At 42.2% G+C, this 22,426-nt stretch overlaps 1 protein-coding gene and 1 non-coding gene across 10 annotated transcripts; both read left to right on the top strand.

Annotated features, from left to right (window-relative positions):
• Positions 1–2,803: 2,803 nt before the first annotated feature.
• On the top strand, positions 2,804–2,873 carry trnav-aac (transfer RNA valine (anticodon AAC)). Its single transcript has one exon. It is a non-coding gene; the product is annotated as a tRNA-Val (tRNA).
• Positions 2,874–5,290: 2,417 nt separating this feature from the next.
• LOC133404404 (gastrula zinc finger protein XlCGF57.1-like) lies at positions 5,291–21,564 on the top strand. Of its 9 annotated transcripts, none has more exons than XM_061680268.1 (7): positions 5,291–5,548; positions 5,948–6,104; positions 10,765–11,883; positions 14,170–14,244; positions 14,342–15,536; positions 15,624–15,735; positions 16,541–21,564. In XM_061680268.1, exons 2-5 carry the CDS (start codon positions 5,978–5,980, stop codon positions 14,455–14,457), a joined length of 1,437 nt encoding a protein of 478 aa, XP_061536252.1. In that variant the 5' UTR covers positions 5,291–5,548; positions 5,948–5,977; the 3' UTR covers positions 14,458–15,536; positions 15,624–15,735; positions 16,541–21,564. The 9 variants fall into 9 exon arrangements, with proteins under 9 accessions (XP_061536252.1, XP_061536250.1, XP_061536255.1 ...); XM_061680266.1 differs by having other exon boundaries at positions 14,170–15,337; positions 15,449–15,536; XM_061680271.1 differs by having other exon boundaries at positions 10,765–11,295; positions 14,170–15,536.
• The last annotated feature ends 862 nt before the right edge of the window (positions 21,565–22,426 follow it).

The raw sequence follows: 22,426 nt of genomic DNA, 5'->3' as shown, positions 1-22,426 counted from the left end.
GCTTGTTCAAGAAATCTAATTTGCCCAAAAGCCACGGTGTCTCAAAGTCTTCATTCATTCCTGCCCAACGGAAGCCGGTGTTGTCCCGGGGGGCCGGCGGCTCAGAACCACAGTGGGGAAAAAAATAAAAATCACCTCACCTAATAAATGCAAACAACTTCTTCTTCTTCTTCTTTTCCTTTCGGGTTCTCCCGTTAGGTGTCGCCACAGCGCGTCATCCTTTTCCATGTAAGCCTATCTCCTGCATCCTCCTCTCGAACACCAACTGCCATCATGTCTTCCCTCACGACATCCATCAACCTTCTCTTTGGTCTTCCTCTCGCTCTCTTGCCTGGCAGCTCCATCCTCATCATCCTTCTACCAATATACTCACTATTTCTCCTCTGGACGTGTCCAAACCATTGAAGTCTGCGCTCTCTAACTTTGCCTCCAAAACATTGAACCTTGGCTGTCCCTCTGATGAGCTCATTTCTAATTTTATCCAACCTGGTCACTCCAACAGCGAACCTCAACATGTTCATTTCCGCCACCTCCAGCTCTGCTTCCTGTTGTCTCTTCAGTGCCACTGTCTCTAATCCGTACATCATGGCTGGCCTCACCACTGTTTTATAAACTTTGCCCTTCATCCGAGCAGAGACTCTTCTGTCACATAACACACCTGACACCTTCCTCCACCCGTTCCAACCTGCTTGGACCCATTTCTTCACTTCCTGACCACACTCACCATTGCTCTGGACGGTTGACCCCAAGTATTTAAAGTCCTCCAACCTTGCTATCTCTTCTCCCTGTAGCCTCACTCTTCCCCCACCACCCCTCTCATTCATGCACATATATTCTGTTTTACTTCGGCTAATCTTCATTCCTCTTCTTTCCAGTGCATGCCTCTATCTTTCTAACTGTTCCTCCAGCTGCTTCCTTCTTTCACTGCAGATCACAATGTCATCTGAAAACATCATGGTCCACAGGGATTCCAGTCTAACCTCATCTGTCAGCCTATCCATCACCACTGCAAACAGGAAGTGGCTCAAGGCTGATCCCTGATGCAGTCCCATGTCCACCTTAAATTCTTCTGTCACACCTACAGAACACCTCACCGCTGTTCTGCCGCCCTCGTACATGTCCTGTATTATTCTAACATACTTCTCTGCTACTCCAGACTTCCGCATGCAGTACCACAGTTCCTCTGTGGGTACTCTGTCATAGGCTTTCTCTAGATCTACAAAGACACAATGTAGCTCCTTCTGACCCTCTCAGTACTTTTCCATCAACATCCTCAAGGCAAATAATGCATCTGTGGTACTCTTTCTAGGCATGAAACCATACTGTTGCTCGCAAATACTCACTTCTGTCCTGAGTCTAGCCTCCACTACTCTTTCCCATAACTTCATTGTGTGGCTCATCAACTTTATTCCTCGATAGTTGCCACAGCTCTGCACATCACCTTTGTTCTTAGAAATGGGTACCAGTACGCTTTTCCTCCATTCCTCAGGCATCTTCTCACCCGCTAGAATTCTATTGAACAAGCTGGTCAAAACCTGCAAAGCCACCTCTCCTAAATGCTTCCATACCGCCACAGGAATGTCATCAGGACCAACTGCCTTTCCATTTTTCATTCTCTTTAATGCCTTTCTAACTTCCCCCTTACTAATCCTTGCTACTTCCTGCTCCACCACACTTGCCTCTTCTACTGTCCCTTCTCTATCATTTTCCTCATGATCAACTCCTCGAAGTATTCTTTCCATCGAGCAAGCACACTGCTGGCACCAGTCAACATATTTCCATCTCTATCCTTAATCACCCTAACCTGCTGCACATCCTTCCCATCTCTATCCCTCTGTCTGGCCAGTCTGTATAGATCCTTTTCTCCTTCTTTAGTGTCCAACCTGCCATACATGTCATCATATGCCTCTTGTTTGGCCTTTGCCACCTCTACCTTTGCCCTGTGTCGCATCTCAATGTATTCCTTTCGCCTCTCCTCGGTCCTCTCAGTGTCCCACTTCTTCTTAGCTAACCTTTTTCCTTGTATGATTTCCTGTACTGTGAGGTTCCACCACCAAGTCTCCTTCTCTCCTTTCCTGCCAGAAGATACACCAACTACTCTCCTGCCTGCTTCTCTGATCACCTTGGCTGCAGTGGTCCAGTCTTCTGGAAGCTCCTCCCGTCCACCGAGAGCCTGTATCACCTCTTCCCAAAAAGCTGCACAACACTCGTCCTGTCTCAGCTTCCACCACATGGTTCTCTCTCTGCCTTTGTCTTCCTAACAACAAAACATGTAAAACACGTGTAAATCGTGGATATATTTGTGGATTTGAAAAACGTGTGTAAGTCAAGGATATCCATCCATCCATCTATCCATTTTCTGAGCCGCTTCTCCTCATTCAGGTCGCGGGTGCACTGCAGCCTATCCCAGCTACCATCGGGCAGGAGGCGGGGTACACCCTGAACTAGTTGCCAGCCAATTGCAGGGCACATAGAAACAAACAACCATTCGCACTCACAGTCACACCTACGGGCAATTTAGAGTCTCCAATTAATGCATGTTTTTGGGATGTGGGAGGAAACCGGAGACCCCGGAGAAAACCCATGCAGGCACGAGGAGAACATGCAAACTCCACACAGGCGGGGCCAGGATTCGAACCCCGGTCCTCAGAACAGTGAGGTAGACGCTCTAACCAGTCGCTCACTATTCCGCAACATTATTACTTATCATTTGTAAATATTCAATTCTGCTTGTGAGTTGGGTACTTGGTGGGCTGGTCTGTCAAAAACTGCATGTCCGCTTTTAGGTACTTCAGCCACCACAGTTTCCATAGTGTAGTGGTCACGTTCGCCTAACATGCGAAAGGTCCCCGGTTCGAGACCGGGTGGAAACAGTTTGTGTGTCGTCTTTCTCCTCACTTGGGTCGCAGGGGTGCTGGAGCCTATCTAAGCTATCATCGGGCAGGAGGGGGGGTACACCCTGAACTGGTTGCCAGCCAATCACAGGGCACATACAAACAAACAACCATTCGCACTCACAGTCACACCTACGGCCAATTTAGAGTCTCCACGTCATGCATGTTTTTGAGATGTGGGAGGAAACCGGAGTGCCCGGAGAAAACCCACGCAGGAACGGGGAGAACATGCAAACTACACACAGGCGGGGCCTGGGATTGAACCCAGGTCCTCAGAACTGTGAGGCAGACGCTCTAACCAGTCATCCACAGTGCCTGGTTTAACACCAGTGGAATAAAATATTCATTATTGGGTTTAAGATAACGAGACCATTTTCCCACCCTGCATTGTTCCACGCTCATCCTCTTTCATACCTGTCATGAATGGTTCAACTGTTATGTGGAGAATATCACTATTTTCATGTGCCATTTGTGGTTTGGGGTGAGACATTCCATCTGGTTCAGTTAACAACAGATTTGACGTTAGACATTCAAGGTTGCAGCAATACAGTCACTAGTGGCGTTTCTGTAATGTTCTTCAAATATTGACTCCCAGTCGAGTCACAGATGTCTTATGAACCCCTCTCAGTAGTGTCCTTCCGTCGCCCATGGGTGTCGTGTTGCCTGTTCCAACTCCCAAGTAGCAGCTCTCAGCAGGGCGGAGGCTTCGCTGCGGGTCCAATCCTTCGACTGGCGGGGAGTTAATTAACTTTGCGTTGGGGGAGAACCCGGCATCCGTGGGTCTCCCCTTTGAAGTACCGGGCAGACGTGATTACCTTAGTGTCGGCATGGCAAAGCAAATGTCTGTGTCTTGTTGACGATAGTTTGTGTTAATCTGTTTAGAGTCTGCGTGTGAGTCTGGAGTTAACGTCTACCTCGGCGGGGAGTGGCGGTAGTGCGAGGCTGGGGTGCCGGGTGGCATCTTTTGTGTGGCATGTCTGCGACAGCAGTATATACAGTGGAATTGCTTGCGATCATGATGGCACTACAGTTGGTTGAACAAAACAGGTTAAAGCGGGTTGTCGTCGGTTCAGATTCACTATTAGCATTACTGTACTTAAAAAACATGGTATCACAAAGTAGGTCAAATGTGTGATTTAAAATTTATGATATATTGTATAGATTAAGTAAATTATAGACGAGCGTCAGGTATATGTGGGTTCCAGAACATAAAGGAATGAAGGGAAATGAAAAAGCTGATTATTTTGCAAAAGAAGCGGGAAGAATGTTTGGGAATATCTTTTGGCATGGGTGAGGTCAAGGCTTATGTGAAAAACATAATCAAAAGAGAATGGCAAAAACTTTGGAATGGAGGGCACACAGGACGGCCTTTCTATCAAATTCAGCAGACGGTGGGGAGCATGAAAGCAGTGGGGAGAAACAGAAGGGAACAAACAATTATAACAAGATTAAGATGAGGACATACAGGGCTGAATGGGGCAATGCATTTAATTGGGAAGCATGGGACGGGTTTGTGTAATGTGGAGTGGAGGAGGAGAGTGTGGAACGTGTTATTTGTTATTGTCAAAGGTATGAAATAAGTCGAGGGAGGCTCAGAGATGAGCTGAAGAAAAGTGGGGTTCCAGTATTTAATCTTAGAAATGTACTCAACACGGAAGAAATTAAGATCAAAGGCTTGTTTCAGTTTTTAAATGAAACAGGATCGATAAAGAGAATAAAGTCTAAGCAAAGAAAATGTATTTATATTGCTCATTTCATACAGAAGGTAACAATGTGCTTTACATGATTAAAATCATTTAAAAACCAAGGAAAAACAGCTCATAAACATTTAAAACAAAGAGAGAAAAAAATAAAAATACAATTAAAACAGCATACAGTGCAAGAAATATCATTTAAAAGTGGAAATGGTCTAAAAAGCATGGGGGGGTTATTAACCTGGACTTCCAAAACATGCACACTTGGGGCTGACGTCACTTCTGTTGACAACTTCTTCCGTTTGTGTGCAGCATAATAGCGAAATGCTGCTTCACCATGTTTGCTTTGGACTCTTGTGCTCCACTATTTTGACCTGAGTCTGTCGATCTCAGAGCCTGACTGGGTTTATATTCGATGAGCATTTCATTCATGTATTCAGGATCTCAACCGTTTCGTGATTTATGGACCAGTAGCAAAACTTTCAAATCTATTCTAAAGCTGACTGGAAGCCAGTGTAATTGGAGTAATATGCTCTGACCGCTAAAATTGATTTGGTTTTTATTTATTTATTTTGCACCCCGGTACAATACATATATGTAAAGCCGTACTGTGACCCAGACTCCAGCACAGTAGATGGCGGTAATGCATCTTGAACGTTTGATGCCACCCGCCAACGAAGAAGAAGAAGATGATGAAGAAGAAGAAGAAGAAGAAGAACGTGGGTAAATCTCCTTTCCCTTCTCTCCATGCGGGAGGAGGGACGATCGTGCTTCAGCAAATCTTCCTGAATTTGGACCGAATGTTGTGAATCCTCGACGCCCCTGATCACGACTTTAGTGAACTATTGCCTCATTCGTGCAATCTTCGTGCCCGGTTGGAGTCGTCTCGTGCACGTTGAAGCTTAGCTTGCTAACAAAGAGACGCGCTTGTGAGCAACACACGCAGAGATCAAGCGTGAGGTACTTCTTTACACCGCAATATCTAATACTAGCACTTAAATGTGGTGGGGAAAGAAAAGAACACAAATCAAAACACTAACAATTAGCTCTGTTTGTCTGAGATACTGAAGTAATATCCTGTAGCAAAAAAAAATATTTTCTGAATCACTTATTATTATCTTAATCTGAAACCTTTTGAAGAATGTCTTTTATGTTTCAACAATCCCCCCCACACAGATGAGCTGCCTTCTTTTTGTCATGTTTCTTACAATGCATATTGACACATTCTGCTGTTTTCTTGATGTTGATTTTGGTGCTTTGCCATTTTAACTCACGTAACGGCAATTTCCCAATCTTAATCTTCATATAATTGTTTCTCATGTCCGATTATCACTTTCCTCTCTCATCCCTCCAACGTAGAGCAGAAAGTGTTCTGATCGTCGTGTGAAAATGAGTGCAAGAAGGACGCCAGAGTACGAGGAGGAACTTGGGTGCCCAAAAGAGGAGAACGAGCCGGATCGTCAACTACTGGACGCTGCGTTCAATCTGCAGCATCGAACTGTGTTACGCGGAGCAGGTTGGTTCACTTGTTGCATGCATTCTAACTTGAATGAGATTTCTGTTTTTCTTTACGGGCCCAGAATCCAGAATCAGAATCCTCTTTATTTGCCAAGTATGTCCAAAAAACACACTCCGGTAGCTGGAGCCGCTCTTGTACGACAACAGACAGTCAATTGACAGAGAACACTTTGAGACATAAAGACATTGACAAAAAAAAAACAGTCACTGAGCAATAAAGGGTTAATAGTTATCTGGTAATGCTGGTACTTTTTTTTTTTTTTTTTTTTGGACAATTGTGCAAAAGATGCCTCTAGTCCTCTAGCACTGTTCCGCAGTGTGCACAACGTGTGGACCAGCTGACATCCATCAAATTCTTGGCCTGCAAGTGGTATTAATCGGCTACATCTTTCTCACCATTCCGAGTAAACGTGCCAGGTATCATGAAAGGTTGCAAAGTACCGTATTTTCACGGCCATAAGGCGCACTGTATTAAAAGGTGCAGTCTCAGTTGCGGGGTCTATTTCTATATTTAATACACACATAAGGCGCACCGTATTATTGGGCAAAGGCATGGTAAACCATACGCTAGCTTAAAACATACGGTAGCATGCATGCGCGCTAAAACATGCTAGCGTATGTTTTTAAAAAGGCAGCGGGGGCAAAACTGAGTTCGGTTGTACTTTATTGAAGTATTTAACAATGTACTCACGTTATTTTTGCGAACCATGGATTTGTTGATCTTGAATACTCCCGCGGCTGCTCGATTCCCATGTTCCTCCGCGTAACTGATAGCTTGCAGTTTAAACTGTGCTTCATAAGTGTGTCTCTTCGTAGGTGCCATTTTCGGGGGTCCTTAGCCAAACCGATGTTTTGCACAATGCATATACCGGCGCTATATACCTACTGGGGGCGTGCCTTTGCGTCCTTTTTCCACGCGCACCCTTCCCCCTTTAACGTCCGCATGCTGTCCTCAGTCACGGCCGCCTTTCCTCTATATAAGCAGCGTGTCGGCGGGAAATGCTCCCAGTCAGTCAAGGGGAGCGCTCATCAAAGTCACACAACAAAATTTACAGATGTTGGAACTCGGTGCACACATATGGCGTGCCGCATTATAAGCCGCCCGTCCGTTTTGGAGAAAATGTAAGACTTTTAAGTGCGCCTTATGGTCGTGAAAATACGGTAGTTGCTTTGCAGGAGTTCATAAAGCAGCACTTTTCTTTTTTTTTTTTTTTTTTTTTTGCTTGATACAAGTGCACGTTATAACTTTTTAGGGGAGGGGGGCATCTTTTAACCTGAAGCGCGTTTGAACCAAAAAATTATACACTGTTTTGAAATAGGATACTGTATACATACAAAAGTAGAACTATACATATTGAGTACATTTGCGTATTTGCATGACTAGTAAAGTCATGATTAACTCTAAAATTTTAATTAGCCATAAGGGAGAGTTTATTCGTTTTTCTTATGATGCTGCTGTTATTTATTTGGTTCTAGGCAGGGGTGCGCATAAGTCGTGCCCAGGTGCGCATGCGCACTGAAAATATTAAATGCGCACTCAGTTCAATTGCATGAATGCACTTTTGGTGGCGGAGTGCAGCGGTAAACGACGGTCAAGTATAGTGAACTCGTTCAATCAATCCTTTTTTAATTTTTTAAAACCTGTCCTGTTCAGCTGTATGGCCTTGCAGAATGGTGGATCTTTTTTGCCTTTGTGCTGGAATGGTTTTGTTGTGCAACAGGGGAATTTGAAATACTTCCTCTGCGTATTTTTTTAATTTTGAAAATTATTCTGATGTTTATTGGAAATGCAGCTGGACATAAAAGTGTTTTAGGGGACAGACAGAAGGACAAGGGGATTAGGGGTGAAAACTACAGCAGAAGGTTCGGGTTAGTGAGACAGTCTAGATATTTGAACACAAGTAACATTACAGCAGTCATTTGTAGATTGGAGTTGGGTGGACACCTGGTGAGGATATGCAATAACTAACCAAGACGAGAAGATAAGAGAGGATGGAAAAAGCCAGAACAGAATGTGGGAAAATGAGCAAGGCAGTGCTACTGACAAGTGGCGGGGTGGGATTCTTTTTTAGTGTCTAAACACCTGTAAGAACCTGTGAGTTGATCAGTTAGTATAACCTGTGTTCGTGATCCCAGCACAAGCAATTAAGCAATTAAAGCCTATAGCGTGTCTGTCGAACTTATTAGTGAATGAACACCATGTCACATCCATGTTAGTCAACTGGTGTACGGAGTTGCTGAGGCGGCACATCGGGGAAGGGTGAGCCCAGCCCTCTCCCCACCCACAAGGGGGGGTCAGCGAGCCCGTCCAGCATTGGACCTAACCAGGAGGACGCCACCAACCCCCCAGGACCCAGAGAGGTCCCGAGCACGACCGGAGTGCCTCGACCAGTCTCAAGGGGAGGGGCACGGGGACCAGACCGCCGACCCCATCCACCCAGCGAGCCCCACCCCCCCGGAGAGCTTGGGGGGCCCCAGCCACCAAACCGGGCCCAACGAGGAGCCAGCAGCAGTTGTAGTTTTGGCTGTACATACACACACGCACAGACACACAGTAACATCCTCATTTCAAGTACTGTCGGTGGGAAAAAAATGATTGCGAGTGGCAAAGTATGTTAAAAAGTGTGTTCAGGTAATACAGGATGTGTGTTTCCTGTCGAGCAGTTTTCATTTTCATCATTTTAGTCCTGGTCTAAGCTCATAAATGTATCGTCACGAATGCCTTATTATTTTTTTTCATAATTAAAAGAAATGCTAAGAAGAAAAAATGCAGTTGAAACTGGATTTGGTTTCAGATATTTCTTTGTTTGAAATTGCCTCACTGCAAATATTTGCAGAAATGAAAGGTTTTCTGCCCAGTGTGAATTTAATAAAAGTAGATTTTCTAAAGAGAAAAATTATTGGTTGTTAATTTTTAAGTGAAATGGGTTACAATTATTTATTGTGTATTCATAATTGCTCTTTTAACGAAGCAAACATTTGTCTGAATACCCAGTTATTTAATAATTTGAGTACTCATACAAAACTATTTGATAGCTCCAGCCTTAATATTTTCACAGGTGTATGTGGACATAAATAGGAATTTGCTCATAAATTTTTGTGACCATCGGCTGTCATTTTTGGGCATAAAGCGACGTAACACGTTATGTGTGGCAGGAAGTGGCTATATCTTCTTGCCTCAAGGAAGCATTTCAACGGTCGATTATTATTTTTTTGAACAACACTTGCAAAAAATTTCACAGTCACCATTTTCACTCACTATTGTATAAAAATACCCATCAAGACTGAATACAGGCAACGGGGAAATGTTCTCGTCTTCCGCCATCTACGTGACAGGCTGATGTCATTAATCAAAATTGATTTTCATTGAATAACTGGAGACAATGATTTGTTTGGGTTGACATTTCATACTCACTAAGCTTGTAGCGCTGCTTTCTTTATGCCTCATCTCTTTACTCTTTAACCAACTTTCTGTCCCTTGTAATTACAGGGATTAGAAAAAAAAAGTTTGTTCTCCACTTCTACTACTAACACAACTACAGTAAACCCCCCTCCATCACAGGGGTTACGTTCCAGAGACATTTAAACAGAATATTTTGAGCGAGAGAGAGCGAGGGCAAAGAGCAATGGATAAAAAAGTGGCAAAAATATCAAAATTAATAACCTACAGTACAAAAAATGTGTTTGCATCCTGGAGAGACTAGCTGTACTATCAATTGCCTTAACCGATTTAAAAAGGAGAGGGATAAGAAAAGAATTGCGCAATAATCATTTTAAAAAAGCAAAATAGAACTGCAATATAGCGGGAAGTTTCTGGATCACTACGACTATTACGACACTGCTTCGATTGCTCCTACAATACCACTCCTACCGCCACCACCAATACTACCACCAATGTCACAACAACTATTACCACTACTTCTATCACTACAATTTCAACTGCTACTACTACTTCAATTGCTACGATCACGACTACTACTAATACCACTGCTACTATGACAACTACCACCACTAGTACAGTAAATCGATCGAGCAATGTTACTGCACTGGGCACATTATTTTTTTTTTTTTTTTTTTTATGCACATCAGGTTAACAATCTTCCGTTATCGGCCAGAATAGGGATACACCCCTAGATTTCTTATACAAATGTTTTTTGCTGTCGAGGCTGCTGCAGCAACCCACTCCAAGTAAAATTATCCAGAAATAATCTATGCGAGACACATTAATTTATATCACGCACAATATCCCTCACAAACATTTTAAAACGGCGATGTTGGAATGAATGCAGTGAGGCTCTGTAAAATTATTTTGCACTCCATTTTTTTGTATTTACTTCATTACGGCTGAAATTTTGTTTACAAGAAGCCACTGTTACATAAAATAACCTACATATAAAAATTTGTAAATGCAAAACCGGTAGTATGCAGGGGTCCACTGTATTACCTTTTATTGATACTTGTTTTTATGAACTTCATTATTTTACACTTTTTCACATTTTATTGTTTTGACCTGCCCAATTTTATTATTTCCAATATATCAAACTCATCTGGCTTTCACATTAACCTTAAATAGAAATCTAAACCATAATACACAACAAAGTAACAACGTGAGTAAGTATTTACCAAACCATGTGTGTTTGTCTTCTTGTGTCTTGCAGACATCACTGAAGATCTTCGTACTGAGTGGCAGGAGCCAAAGCCCCCTCACATTAAAGAGGAAGAGGAGCCCATTTTGATTAAAAAAGAGGAGGAAGAGGAGGATATCACCAAGTTTCCACAGACTGGTGTCCCTTTGAAGGGTGAAGATGAAGGTCAAAGTGAGGAGAGCAGAGGGGCGGAGCCTCCAAGCAGCAGCTCAACTCATCACATGAGAACAGAAGCTGAGAGAGACCACTGTGGAGGCTCACAAGCAGACGGCCTCTTAGCTCCACTATCAGATAGTGACGACATGTCACACCCTCCTCACACTGATGAAAATCATCATGATAAACAGTCTGAAAGTGCTATAATATGTCACACTGACAACAAACGATGGAAATGTTCGCAGTGTGGGAAAACCTTTGCTTATATAAGTAGTTTGAAACAACATGTGAGAATACACACTGGAGAGAAACCTTTTGCCTGCTCAGTTTGCAGTAAAAGATTTACACAGAAGGGATATTTAAAAAAACACACAAAATCCCACATCGGTGAGAAACCTTTTTCCTGCACAGTTTGTGGTCAAAGATTCTCTGTGAATGAAAGCTTAAAATTACACACAAGAACCCACACTGGTGAGAGACCTTTTTCCTGCTCAGTTTGTGGCCAAAGATTCACTCAGAAGGGCGTTTTAAACAGACACACAAGAACCCACACTGGTGAGAAACCTTTTTCCTGCTCAGTCTGTGGTCAAAGATTTTCTGTGAAGGACAGCTTAAAATTACACACAAGAACCCACACTGGAGAGAAACCTTTTCCCTGTTCAGTTTGTGGTCAAAGATTCACTCAGAAGGGACACTTAAAAATCCATGCAATTATCCACACTGGTGAGAAACCTTTTTGCTGCTCAGTTTGTGGCCAAAGATTCACTCAGAAGGGAGAGTTAAAAAGACACACAAGAACCCACACTGGAGAGAAACCTTTTTCCTGCTCAGTTTGTGGTCAAAGATTCTCTGTGAAGGACAGCTTAAAATTACACACAAGAACCCACACTGGAGAGAAACCCTTTTCCTGCTCAGTTTGTGGTCAAAGATTCACTCAGAAGGGACACTTAAAAATGCACACAAGAACCCACAGTGGTGAGAAACCTTTTTCCTGCACACTTTGTGGTCAAAGATTCTGTGAAAAGGGAAGTTTAAAAATACACACAAGAATCCACACTGGTGAGAAACCCTTTTCCTGCTCAGATTGTGGCCAAAGATTCTCTGTGAAGGGAAGCTTAAAAATACACACAAGAACGCACACTGGTGAGAAACCTTTTGGCTGCTCAGTTTGTGGTCAAAGATTCACTCAGAAGGGAGATTTGAAAATACACACAAGAACGCACACTGGTGAGAAACCTTTTCCTTGCTCAGTTTGTGGCCAAAGATTCTCTTATAAGTATCAAGCTAAGACACACAAGTGTGCTGGTGAGAATCGCAGTGATCAAGAAGCTATCATTTAAAATGTACATTTTTAATATCCAAAGTAATGACTATCATACGGATTTACAAAAATCTATATTCATGTATTTTATCCACCACATTTATCTTCATGTCGTCTTTGTCTTTTGTTAAAGCCTCCTCTGGACAAATGTTGAGAATTAGCACTGGTGCCAGAATACACAAAGTAATGCATGCCTTTTTTTTCCATAATTTAGTGATGTCCCTATGAAATAAATGAATGATTGATTGAACTAGACTGTAAAAAGGCATTGACTTTTCACGGTAAACCGTAAAGTGCACAGTATATGTGATCCATAATAAAATACGCTTCTTCAAACAGTGAGAGTGACTCAATTTAATTGTATCTCAAATCCATTTTCCCCATTGAAAATAATTGAAATGCCTTGAAAGTGGCACTAAGCAGGCCCCCAAAATGTCATGTAAATTCAACGCACTGCAGAGAAATGTTAACAAGCCTGGCAAATTTGAATGAATAAAACAAAGTTTATTATTCAAGTTTCAAAACTCGAATAATAAGGGCCACCTCTCAACTCACAGGCGCTGTGGTCGTGTCGAATGGATGCGCCAAATGGAAGTAAACGTACTGAGGGGGTGATAGCTTCTACGATGTAAAATCACGTTAGGAGGGTGAACTTAAAAAATGAATGGCTATTATAATCGTAAAAATAAGCACACAAGTCAACTTACCCTTGTTGTCGGTGACATAATGTCACAGCATTAACACCTGACGACAGCGATCTGGGAAATCGACCGCGGTAGTTTATCGGGCCAATATTGGGCCTAAAATCCTGTAGTCTGATCTCAGCATAAGGCTCGGTGCATCAACTCTGGTGACATCTCATGGACATTTATAGTGTAGCATTCATGTAGAATATTAATTACCAATCGGCCAGTTCTTCGGTGACTCCAAATACTTGAAAAACTTAACTCCTGATATGGTTTAGCCCTGGGCCAATAACTGAACCACATACTACGGCACCCATTCTTATAGAAATTACACCATTCCCAATTCATTTTATGTCATGCCATATATAGTGGGCACGGTGGTCGACTGGTTAGAGCGTCAGCCTCACAGTTCTGAGATCTGGGGTTCAATCCCCGGCCCCGCCTGTGTGGAGTTTGCATGTTCTCCCCGTGCCCACGTGGGTTTTCTCCGGGCACTCCGGTTTCCTCCCACACCCCAAAAACATGCATGGTAGGTTAATTGACAACTCTAAATTGCCTGTAGGTGTGAATGTGAGTGCGAATGGTTGTTTGTTTGTATGTGCCCTGCGATTGGCTGGCAACCAGTACGGGCTGTACCCCGCCTCCTGCCCGATGATAGCTGGGATGGACCCCAGCGTGCCCACGACCCTAGTGAGGAGAAGCGGCTCAGAAAATGGATGGATGGGATGGATATAACATTTAGCTGGATATAATTTATGGATAAGCTTAAAAGATGATTCTCTAACATTGTTCCTAATTAGATGTCTATTTGGTAGGAGCCAGACCTTTTTCCATGCTATATCATCCACAAACCTATTCCAATATGGAATAACATAAGGCAATGTTGTAATATCTTTCTGGAACATGGTTCTTATATGTCTGTTATTATTTGCTGGACGATTAGATAAACATACCCTCCCTACAGTGGTGTCTATTGAAGATAAATGAGAAAGTTTGTGAGTATCAAGTCTTTGTTGGCTTTTGAAAATCATCCACCAGAGGGGATGGCCCCAAACACTTGCGCATAGTCTCCAGGAGTTACAGGGATAAATTATTTTCTAAGAAACTCATCATATGTGAACAAAATCCCTTCAATATTAAATCATTGATCTACCCATATTGTCATGTACTGCCTTGCAGTACCGTTTTGGAGGATGGATGGCGCCCTCTCGTCCTCTCCCTAACCTCCCCTCTCTGTTTCATCTTCTCCTCAAGCCACGCACCTGCCTCCAATCAACCCTCATCACCACCTACATTTAAGCCTGCTTGTTCCCGGAAATCCTCGCCAAAGTATTGCAGCCTATCCTAGTGGGACCACGGCCCACCAGACTCATGTAAGCTACCCAATTCCTTGTTCCCTTGTTAACTCTTGTCTCCTCGTTCCCAGTGTTCCTGACTCACGCCATTCCTGCCAGCCCCCTGTTCTGTCCACTGCCTGCCACCTGTTCATCATTTTACATCAGTCCCCGCCTGCTCTTGGGTTCAGCTACTTCCCACACCTGACACATATGATGTTGTTCTGAAGCCAATATTCCAAAAAAGAGAGATTTGCGCTAATACAAAATGTCCTTGTTAGTCCAAATCAAATATTTATGGAGTGAAAAACTATGTTCATATATGAGATATATGGCGCTACAGTCATAAACCAAGGACCCCCTATATTTGTTTCCTATTTGTGCACGACTCACCCATTATGAATCCAAGACCCACTTTTGGGTCCCGACCCACCAGTTGAGAATCTTGCACGAGACCACTCCAGGGGCCTCATGTAGAAAAGGTGCGTACGCACAAAATGATGATGATGCACTGGCATGACGAGTGGACTTGACTGACTCACTTCCATTGATGGCGGCATCCAAGATGTCCACCATGTTGACGTGGAGGTGCCTTTGAAGCAGCGGTGAGCCATCAGGGCCTGCGAGGACGAAACACGTTCACAAGCATTGATCCACGTTTACCATTCAGCGGAACTTTGACTCAAGAATGTCCTAATTTATGAACGAGTTATTGTAATTACCAGTCGGTTGATTTGTTTTGCTTTGTGTTGGGAGGAAAAATTGGACTTAGGATACAGTAGAATTAATTTATTTGATATGTATGTCACGAAAAACATTGAATGAACCAGATGCATTGCTTTCAGTGTTTTAGCATGAGTGCTAATTATGATCACTTCTACGCAGGAGGTTAATTAGAAGGTCGAAAAAATACAAGGAGGTCGATAGGGTGAGCGTTAGTTGCTCAGCAATAAAGTTTTCAAGCACTTTGGAGACAAGTAGAAGGATGGCAATGGGCCTCTAGTTGCCATTTTCCACATTTGTGGGAATTCCTTTGATCGTACTGAAAGGTTAAGAAGATGCGGAATGGGTTCTGTTCGATGATTCTGGTACTTTTTTATGATATTATTATTTTACTTTGATTATTGCGACATTAAGATTATGGATGTCCATTGATGTTGAGTGTTTTTGTGCCTGGTGATTGGCTGTTGTGATGTCAGCAAAGCTGAAAGGACAAAGGAGCAAAGGGACACAAGCGTGGGCTCAAGTCTGAGAGTCTGTGTGTGGAGTCCTGTCCTTCAGCCTGCCGTGAGTTGTTGTCGATAGCAGCTTCTTGAATGAATGTGCATTCTGTTTTCCGCTCATGGAAAGTGTTGCAAAAATGTGTGCAAGAAGGACACCAGACTACGAGGAAGACCTTTGGGGGACCAAAAGAAGATAACAGGCCACAACGTCAACAACTGGACGCTGTTTTCATTCTGCAGCCTCTCATTGTGCTGTTGAGCAGGTTGGTTCACTTCTCTCTCTCACTTGTACTCGGTTTATTTACAGGTACTGTGTGACGTTAAATTCAATATAACATTGTAAACATCCAATGCTGTGACCAATTTTTATCATTTACATTTATTCATATAAATATAAAAGGGTTGTGAGCAAGGCTGCAGTTTTACTCAACTTAGATGATTTGGTTGAAAAAGTGTGTGCACGATTTTTAGAGGTTTTTAAAAAAAGGGGGCTTCCCCATTGAATTGAATTGAATTTCCTCCCACATCCCAAAAACATGCATGGTCGTTTGATTGAAGACTCTAAATTGCCCTTAGGTGTGAATGTGGGTGCAAATGGTTGTTTGCTTCTATGTGCCCTGCGATTGGCTGGTGACCAGTTCAGGATGTACCCGGCCTCTCGCCGAGAGTCAGCTGGGAGAGGCTCCAGCTTGCTCGTGACCGTTGTGGGGATAAGTGGTGTGGAAAATGGATGGAAATATGACATTCAATCATAGTATATGGTGAATTAAAAGTTTTTTAAAAAATCCACAAATAGATGAATTTGCAAATGCCAAACCGCGAGAATACAGGGGTCCACTGTATTATTATTATTCATACTTGTTGTTTCATGCATGTTATTATTTTGCACCTGTTCACATTTTATTGTTGTTGTTGACCTGCCTATAATATATGATTTCCAATAAACCTTTCACTCATCCGACTCTCCTAATAATCTTGAGTAGGATTGTAAACCATAATACACAACATTTAAGTCAAACATGAGAATTGACTTGACCAAACCACGTGTGTTTGTCTTGTGTCTTGCAGACATCACTGAAGATATTCGTACTGAGGGGCAGGAGCCACAGCCCCCTCACATTAAAGAGGAAGTGGAGGACGAAGAGGTCCACCGCATCAAAGAGGAAAAGAAATTGCAGCCCACTCCCATTAAAAAAGAGGATGCAGAAGAGCACCCCCACATCAAACATGAACAAGAGGACACCACCAAGTTTCCATCGACTGGTGTCCCTTTGAAGAGTGAAGATGACGGTCAAAGTGAGGAGAGCAGAGGGGCGGAGCCTCCAAGCAGCAGCTCAAATCAACACATAACAACAGAAGGTGATGGACACCACTATGGAGGATCACAAGCAGTCGGGCTCTTAGCTCCACTGTCAGATTGTGATGACACAACATCATACCCTCCTCACACTGATGATGATGATGGACAGTGTGAAGGTATATGACATGTCACATTGAAAACAAACGATGGAAATGTTCTCAGTGTGGGGAAATATTTGCTTTTCAGAGCAATTTGAAACAACACATGAAAATACACACAGGAGAGAAAGACTTTGCCTGTGCAGTTTGCGGTCAACGATGTTGTGAAAAGGGAAAGTTAAAAAAAATATATATTTATATTTTATTTTTTTTAATCAGTTTATTTGAAAGGGTACAATGCAATTTCATAAAACACATGAAGTACACATGGTTAAAAAAGCCAGAATTAGCCAGAAGGCTAGTTTTCATCTGTAGTCCCCTGGCCATGATGTAAAAAAGCAGTAAAACACATCTACAAGACAAAATAATACAGGATACATAATCAAAGACTTACTATACTATTAAGAGAGAATAAAACCACAAATCAATTGATCATAACAAAAATTCATCATAACATACTTGTCTTTTAGTGTTGGCAGGTATAGGTGTTAACTAGCCACATTTTCAGTTTTTTTTTTGTGAAGGCCTTGTATGTTGTAAGCAGTTTAACCTCCTTCCACTCACCAGCGCTCCTCACTGACCAGGCTGACTTACTGAAAGTGCTCCTGAGCAAAGGAATGATACAGTCACCTCTGACAGAGCCTCGAGTGACACGCTCAGAGCTGTTTCTTTGACTGATGAACTCAGCCAGAGGAGATGGACCCAAATCATGCAGTACTTTATAAATCAAATTTAAATCTGCAAATATGTGAAGACTGTCCCTGTTTAAAAGACTAAATTGCACTGTGATGATAGTGCCTGGCTGCACGGTGGCCGACTGGTTAGAGCGTCAGCCTCACAGTTCTGAGGACCCGGGTTAAATCCCCGGCCCCACCTGTGTGGAGTTTGCATGTTCTCCCCGTGCCTGCGTGGGTTTTCTCCGGGCACTCCGGTTTCCTCCCACATCCCAAAAACATGCATTAATTGGAGACTCTAAATTGCCCGTAGGCATGACTGTGAGTGCGAATGATTGTTTGTTTCTATGTGCCCTGCGATTGGCTGGCAACCAGTTCAGGGTGTACCCCAACTCCTCCCCGATGACAGCTGGGTTAGGCTCCAGCACGCCCGCGACCCTAGTGAGGAGAAGCGGCTCAAAAATGGATGGATGGATGATAGTGCCTTGGTTATTTATCCATCTACTTTAATTACTTGTTTGTACAAAACTTCCAATGGTTTTTTTTGCATTCTGACCAGCCTGGGACCAAGTGGTAATGCAATAGTTGAAGTGACTAAGAATCATTGAATCCAATACATTTTTGCGGCTTCTGTTGACATTTCATTTCGAATTGCACAAAAAAAATATTTTTTAAATTTTGGTTTAATTTGATGTTTTTACACAATTTGTCAATATGGGCTTTAAAGGAAAGCTGTGAATCTATTATTAACCCAATATATTTGTATTGGCTGACAATTTGCATTTTTTCCTCCATTAACATGTATGTCGGGGTCAGGTGATACGCTATTTGTTTTAGTGAAATACATGCCTACAGTTTTAGAAACGTTTAGCTGTAGACAGCAGTCCTGCAACCAAGTTGTGACACAGGACATTGTATTAGTGAGTTTAGCAGCAACAGTCTATTTGGAGCGACCATGAACAAGGAAAACCGTGTCGTCTGCATACATTACGCACTCAGCTTCGGAACAAACAATGGGCAAATCGTTGATATAAAGACTAAATAAAGGGGGGCCTAATATTGATCCCTGGGGGACTCCAGAGGTTAGCCTAAGCGATTGTGTTCGATCATGCAGATATGATTCAATCCAGCTCACAGCTTTGCGAGAGAAGTTAAATTTTGAGAGCTTGGTAAGAAGAACAGAGTGATTTACTGTATCGAAAGCCTTACTGAGGTCCAAGAACACCGCCCCTACAACTCCACCCTTGTCGAGAGAAGATTTTATTTTCTCAATGAAGAGGCATGTAGCCATTTCAGTGGAATGCTTGGATCTGAAAACAAACTGCATGGCGTGGAGAGAGGGGGAGCTGCTGTTTAAGTAATGGACAATCTGCTCTGACACCCATTTTTCTGCAATTTTGGAAATGGCCGGAAGAATGCTTCTAGTTCAGAGAAGTTGAGTCACCGAATTTAAAGACAGGGGTAACAATAGCAGATTTCCAGGCCTTTGGAAGGTGACCAGATGAAATTGAAAGATTGATGATTGAGGCAATAGGAATAGCAAGAGTTGAACCAAGATCTTTGAGCATGTTCGTGACCATTCCAAAAACATCCTTTGCCTTAGATGGTTTGAGTGAATGAATTAAATCGATAACTTTGGTCTCATTAATATTTGTAATAGTAAAGAACTGCGTTGCAGACAATGCAGGGTATTCCTTCCTTTGTTTTACTGCAAACATAGCAGAGGTTATTGACACAGATTCAATGAAATAGTTGTTAAAAGCATCAGCCATCACTTGAGGTTCCGTCAGGATGTTTCCATTTAATTTAATTTGCATTAGTTTTGTTTTGTTATTTTGTGTATCACCCAATAGTTTTTTAAAATAATTCCAGGTTATTTTAGAATTTCCCTTTGCACTATTCAAAGCAGTAATGAAAAAGTCAGCTTTAGATTTTCTTATTTCTTTCACTACCCTATTTCTCATTGAAATAAATTGGTGTCTATTGTATCCTGATTTGACCGACAACTTCAAGGAATGATCTCTTTCTTTCATCAGTTTCAGAATAAATTTGTTTAACCAAGGAAGGCCATTCTTTCTAGCTTTTAGTTTAATTATCCGTGTAAATTGTATAATAATTGTTTGTATTTTTTGGGCAAATTTAGAACAATCCTCATCCAACTTTTTGCCAGCGAGTAATTCCTCCCAGTTTACTTCTTGGATAGAATCTTGGAAATTTGGTTGTTCATGTTTTGGTATCCTATAGGATTCAGTGGTGGCCAAGGATTTGAAGCGCTTTTGTTAAATCAATTGTAGAAGTTATCATTTATTTGCTTAGCTTGCATTAGTATTATGGACGATTTTGATGGTTGCTTGCTGACCGTGGTGGAAAGGAAGATGTCTCGCCTTCTGGAAGACGTCAGAGAAGGGCGCCTTGACCAAGGATGTGGCCGGGTGTTGGTCTCATGTCTTCACCTTGAAACCCTCCCCTTAGTGTGTTATGTCTTGTAACTTAGTATGTTATGTCTTGAAACTTAGATACCGCCCTATTTCCAATAAATACAGGAGCAACGGGGGAGATTGTTTAGAGTGTGAGAGCTGAGTACTCAAATAGGGAAGGTGAGCAAAAGTCTGATAACGGAACGGGAGCAGATGTGAAGATTCTGAAAACGCTTGCTGGTCAGTGAAGAAAAAAGACACCAACCCGTTGAGTGAGATCCCAGCAGAATGGCACACTCGCGTTGGTTACGAGATTCGATAGGTTGTTACGTAGCAACTTTAGCTACTATGGTGTTGGTTTTGTTTATGTGGTATATGGGAAGTCCCACCCTAAATGATACCAACTGAGAGGTGTAAATCATGGGATCCTATATATCCCGTAACAAAAAAAAAGCACCAATGTTGTTGTCAAATCTAGAACATAGACAAAAAAGAGATTTATCCTGGCAGGGGCAAAATGATCCAACATAAAGCATACATCGACGCCATAGGTGTTCCTCGTGGGGTTCCTAATCAATACAAATTAGCTGACCAAGTTGCAGGAGGATTTGAGTCCCTCATATGCTGGTGGTGTACGATTAATAAAAATGTTGATGGGATAAACTATATCCACTTCAATGTACAGAGATTAGGAAATTGGACTCAGAGTGGGTTGGAAGCTGTGCATGAGCAGCTCAAGGCTACCTCTATAATGACGTTCCAAAACCGCATAGCTGTCGACATGCTCCTCGCAAGAGAGGGAGGTGTTTGCGGTATGTTTGGAGAACAATGTTGTACATACATTCCAAACAATACTGCTTCAGATGGCAGCTTGACCAGAGCCATCGATGGTCTACGGACCCTCAATCACAAGCTGAAGAACCACTCTGGTGTAGACACCTCCTTGTGGGACAGCTGGATGGACGTTTTTGCTAAATACAAAACCCTAATTTCACCAATATATTTCACCAATAAATTGCTGTTTTTGCAGCCCTTCTGACATTGTGTGGATGTTGTTCGGGCTTTAATCAGTAGATTAATAACCACAGCCATTACCCCCATGGAGAACCGTATGGAGCAGATGTATCCTTTACTGGTTGTTGATAATGACGATGATGATGATGATTTTGCTTTACCTGATTTGTTTCCTGATCCAGGTGATTACTATGTTTAAACTACAACATTCATGTATGACAAGATTACTCTGAGTGTAAATGTATTTGTTTCATAAAAATGATTCTACAGTTAAAAATCGAAATGAAGTGACTGTAAGATGATATGAGAATTTGTGCAAATATATGATAAACAGGAGGGAAATGTTAAATAAATTGTAGAAGTTATCATTTATTTGCTTAGCTTGCATTAGTATTATGGACGATTTTGATGGTTGCTTGCTGACCGTGGTGGAAAGGAAGATGTCTCAGGAGCAACGGGGGAGATTGTTTAGAACGTGATAGGAGAATGAAATTGAACTCCCATACGTCCTCCTCATGAGCAAAAATAAACAAGCGTCTTCATTCCTTTGTGTCTATTTTTTATAGGTGTTGGGTGAGATAGATCCAACAGCTTTTTATTTAATTTTCTTGTGACCATTATAAGATTGTGATCAGACAATCCTGTGAGCAAATTGTATGGCTTCAAGATCCTTTCTGGCCTATTAGTAAAAGCTTGATCAATCTGAGTGCGGGTGTAGTTTGTAATTCTCATAGGGCCATTAATTACCTGAGTCATATCCATATCATCCATAACCCTTTTCAATTTGTTCCTAACTTTGTTAACTTCCCAATTAACATTTAGGTCACCCATTATTATCACCTCTTTTGCAAGATTGAGTTGTATCAGTAAAATTTCCAGCTTTTCATAAAAATCTGCATTTGATGAGGGAGGCCTACAAATAACTACAAGAATAAAAGACTTTTGTTGTGACAAAGAAACAGTTAGTCCAAGAAATTCTAATCCATTCTCACCTGCAACATTTCATTACAATTAAAAGTGTCCTTGGCATAAATCATAACACCTCCTCCCTTAGAACCCTGTCTGTCTTTTCTAAACATTTTATAACCAGGTACAGATAGTATTGCTGAGGGCGAAGATTCATGGAATGGAGCCATGTCTCAGATAGGCGGAGGAAGTCAATATTTGAGTCAGTGAGAAGGTGATGAACCTGATCACTTTTCGTTAAAATGCGTCGTATATTTAAGTGTGCACAAATAATGTCTTTTGGTTTATGTGTTAGTCCCATATTCATTTAGAGTTATTAACAGTTTGGAACACCCTGTATTTCCGGTGCTTTAGTATTGCGGGGTTTGGCAGCCCCCTGTTTCTTTTATTGGCAATGTTTGCATATAGCTTTACGCTGCCAGCTT

Source organism: Phycodurus eques, chromosome 6 (genome assembly GCF_024500275.1).
Source record: "Phycodurus eques isolate BA_2022a chromosome 6, UOR_Pequ_1.1, whole genome shotgun sequence".
In the NCBI taxonomy this organism is placed as follows: Eukaryota; Metazoa; Chordata; class Actinopteri; order Syngnathiformes; family Syngnathidae; genus Phycodurus; species Phycodurus eques.
This window is presented reverse-complemented; position numbering and strand designations above follow the sequence as displayed.

Bases quoted from the DNA above. Each gene is read 5' to 3' on its own strand.
- LOC133404404 (XM_061680263.1), top strand. From the start codon at position 5,978: ATGAGTGCAAGAAGGACGCCAGAGTACGAGGAGGAACTTGGGTGCCCA. The intron at 6,105-10,764 runs GTTGGTTCACTT...TGTGTCTTGCAG, and splicing joins AACTGTGTTACGCGGAGCAG to ACATCACTGAAGATCTTCGT.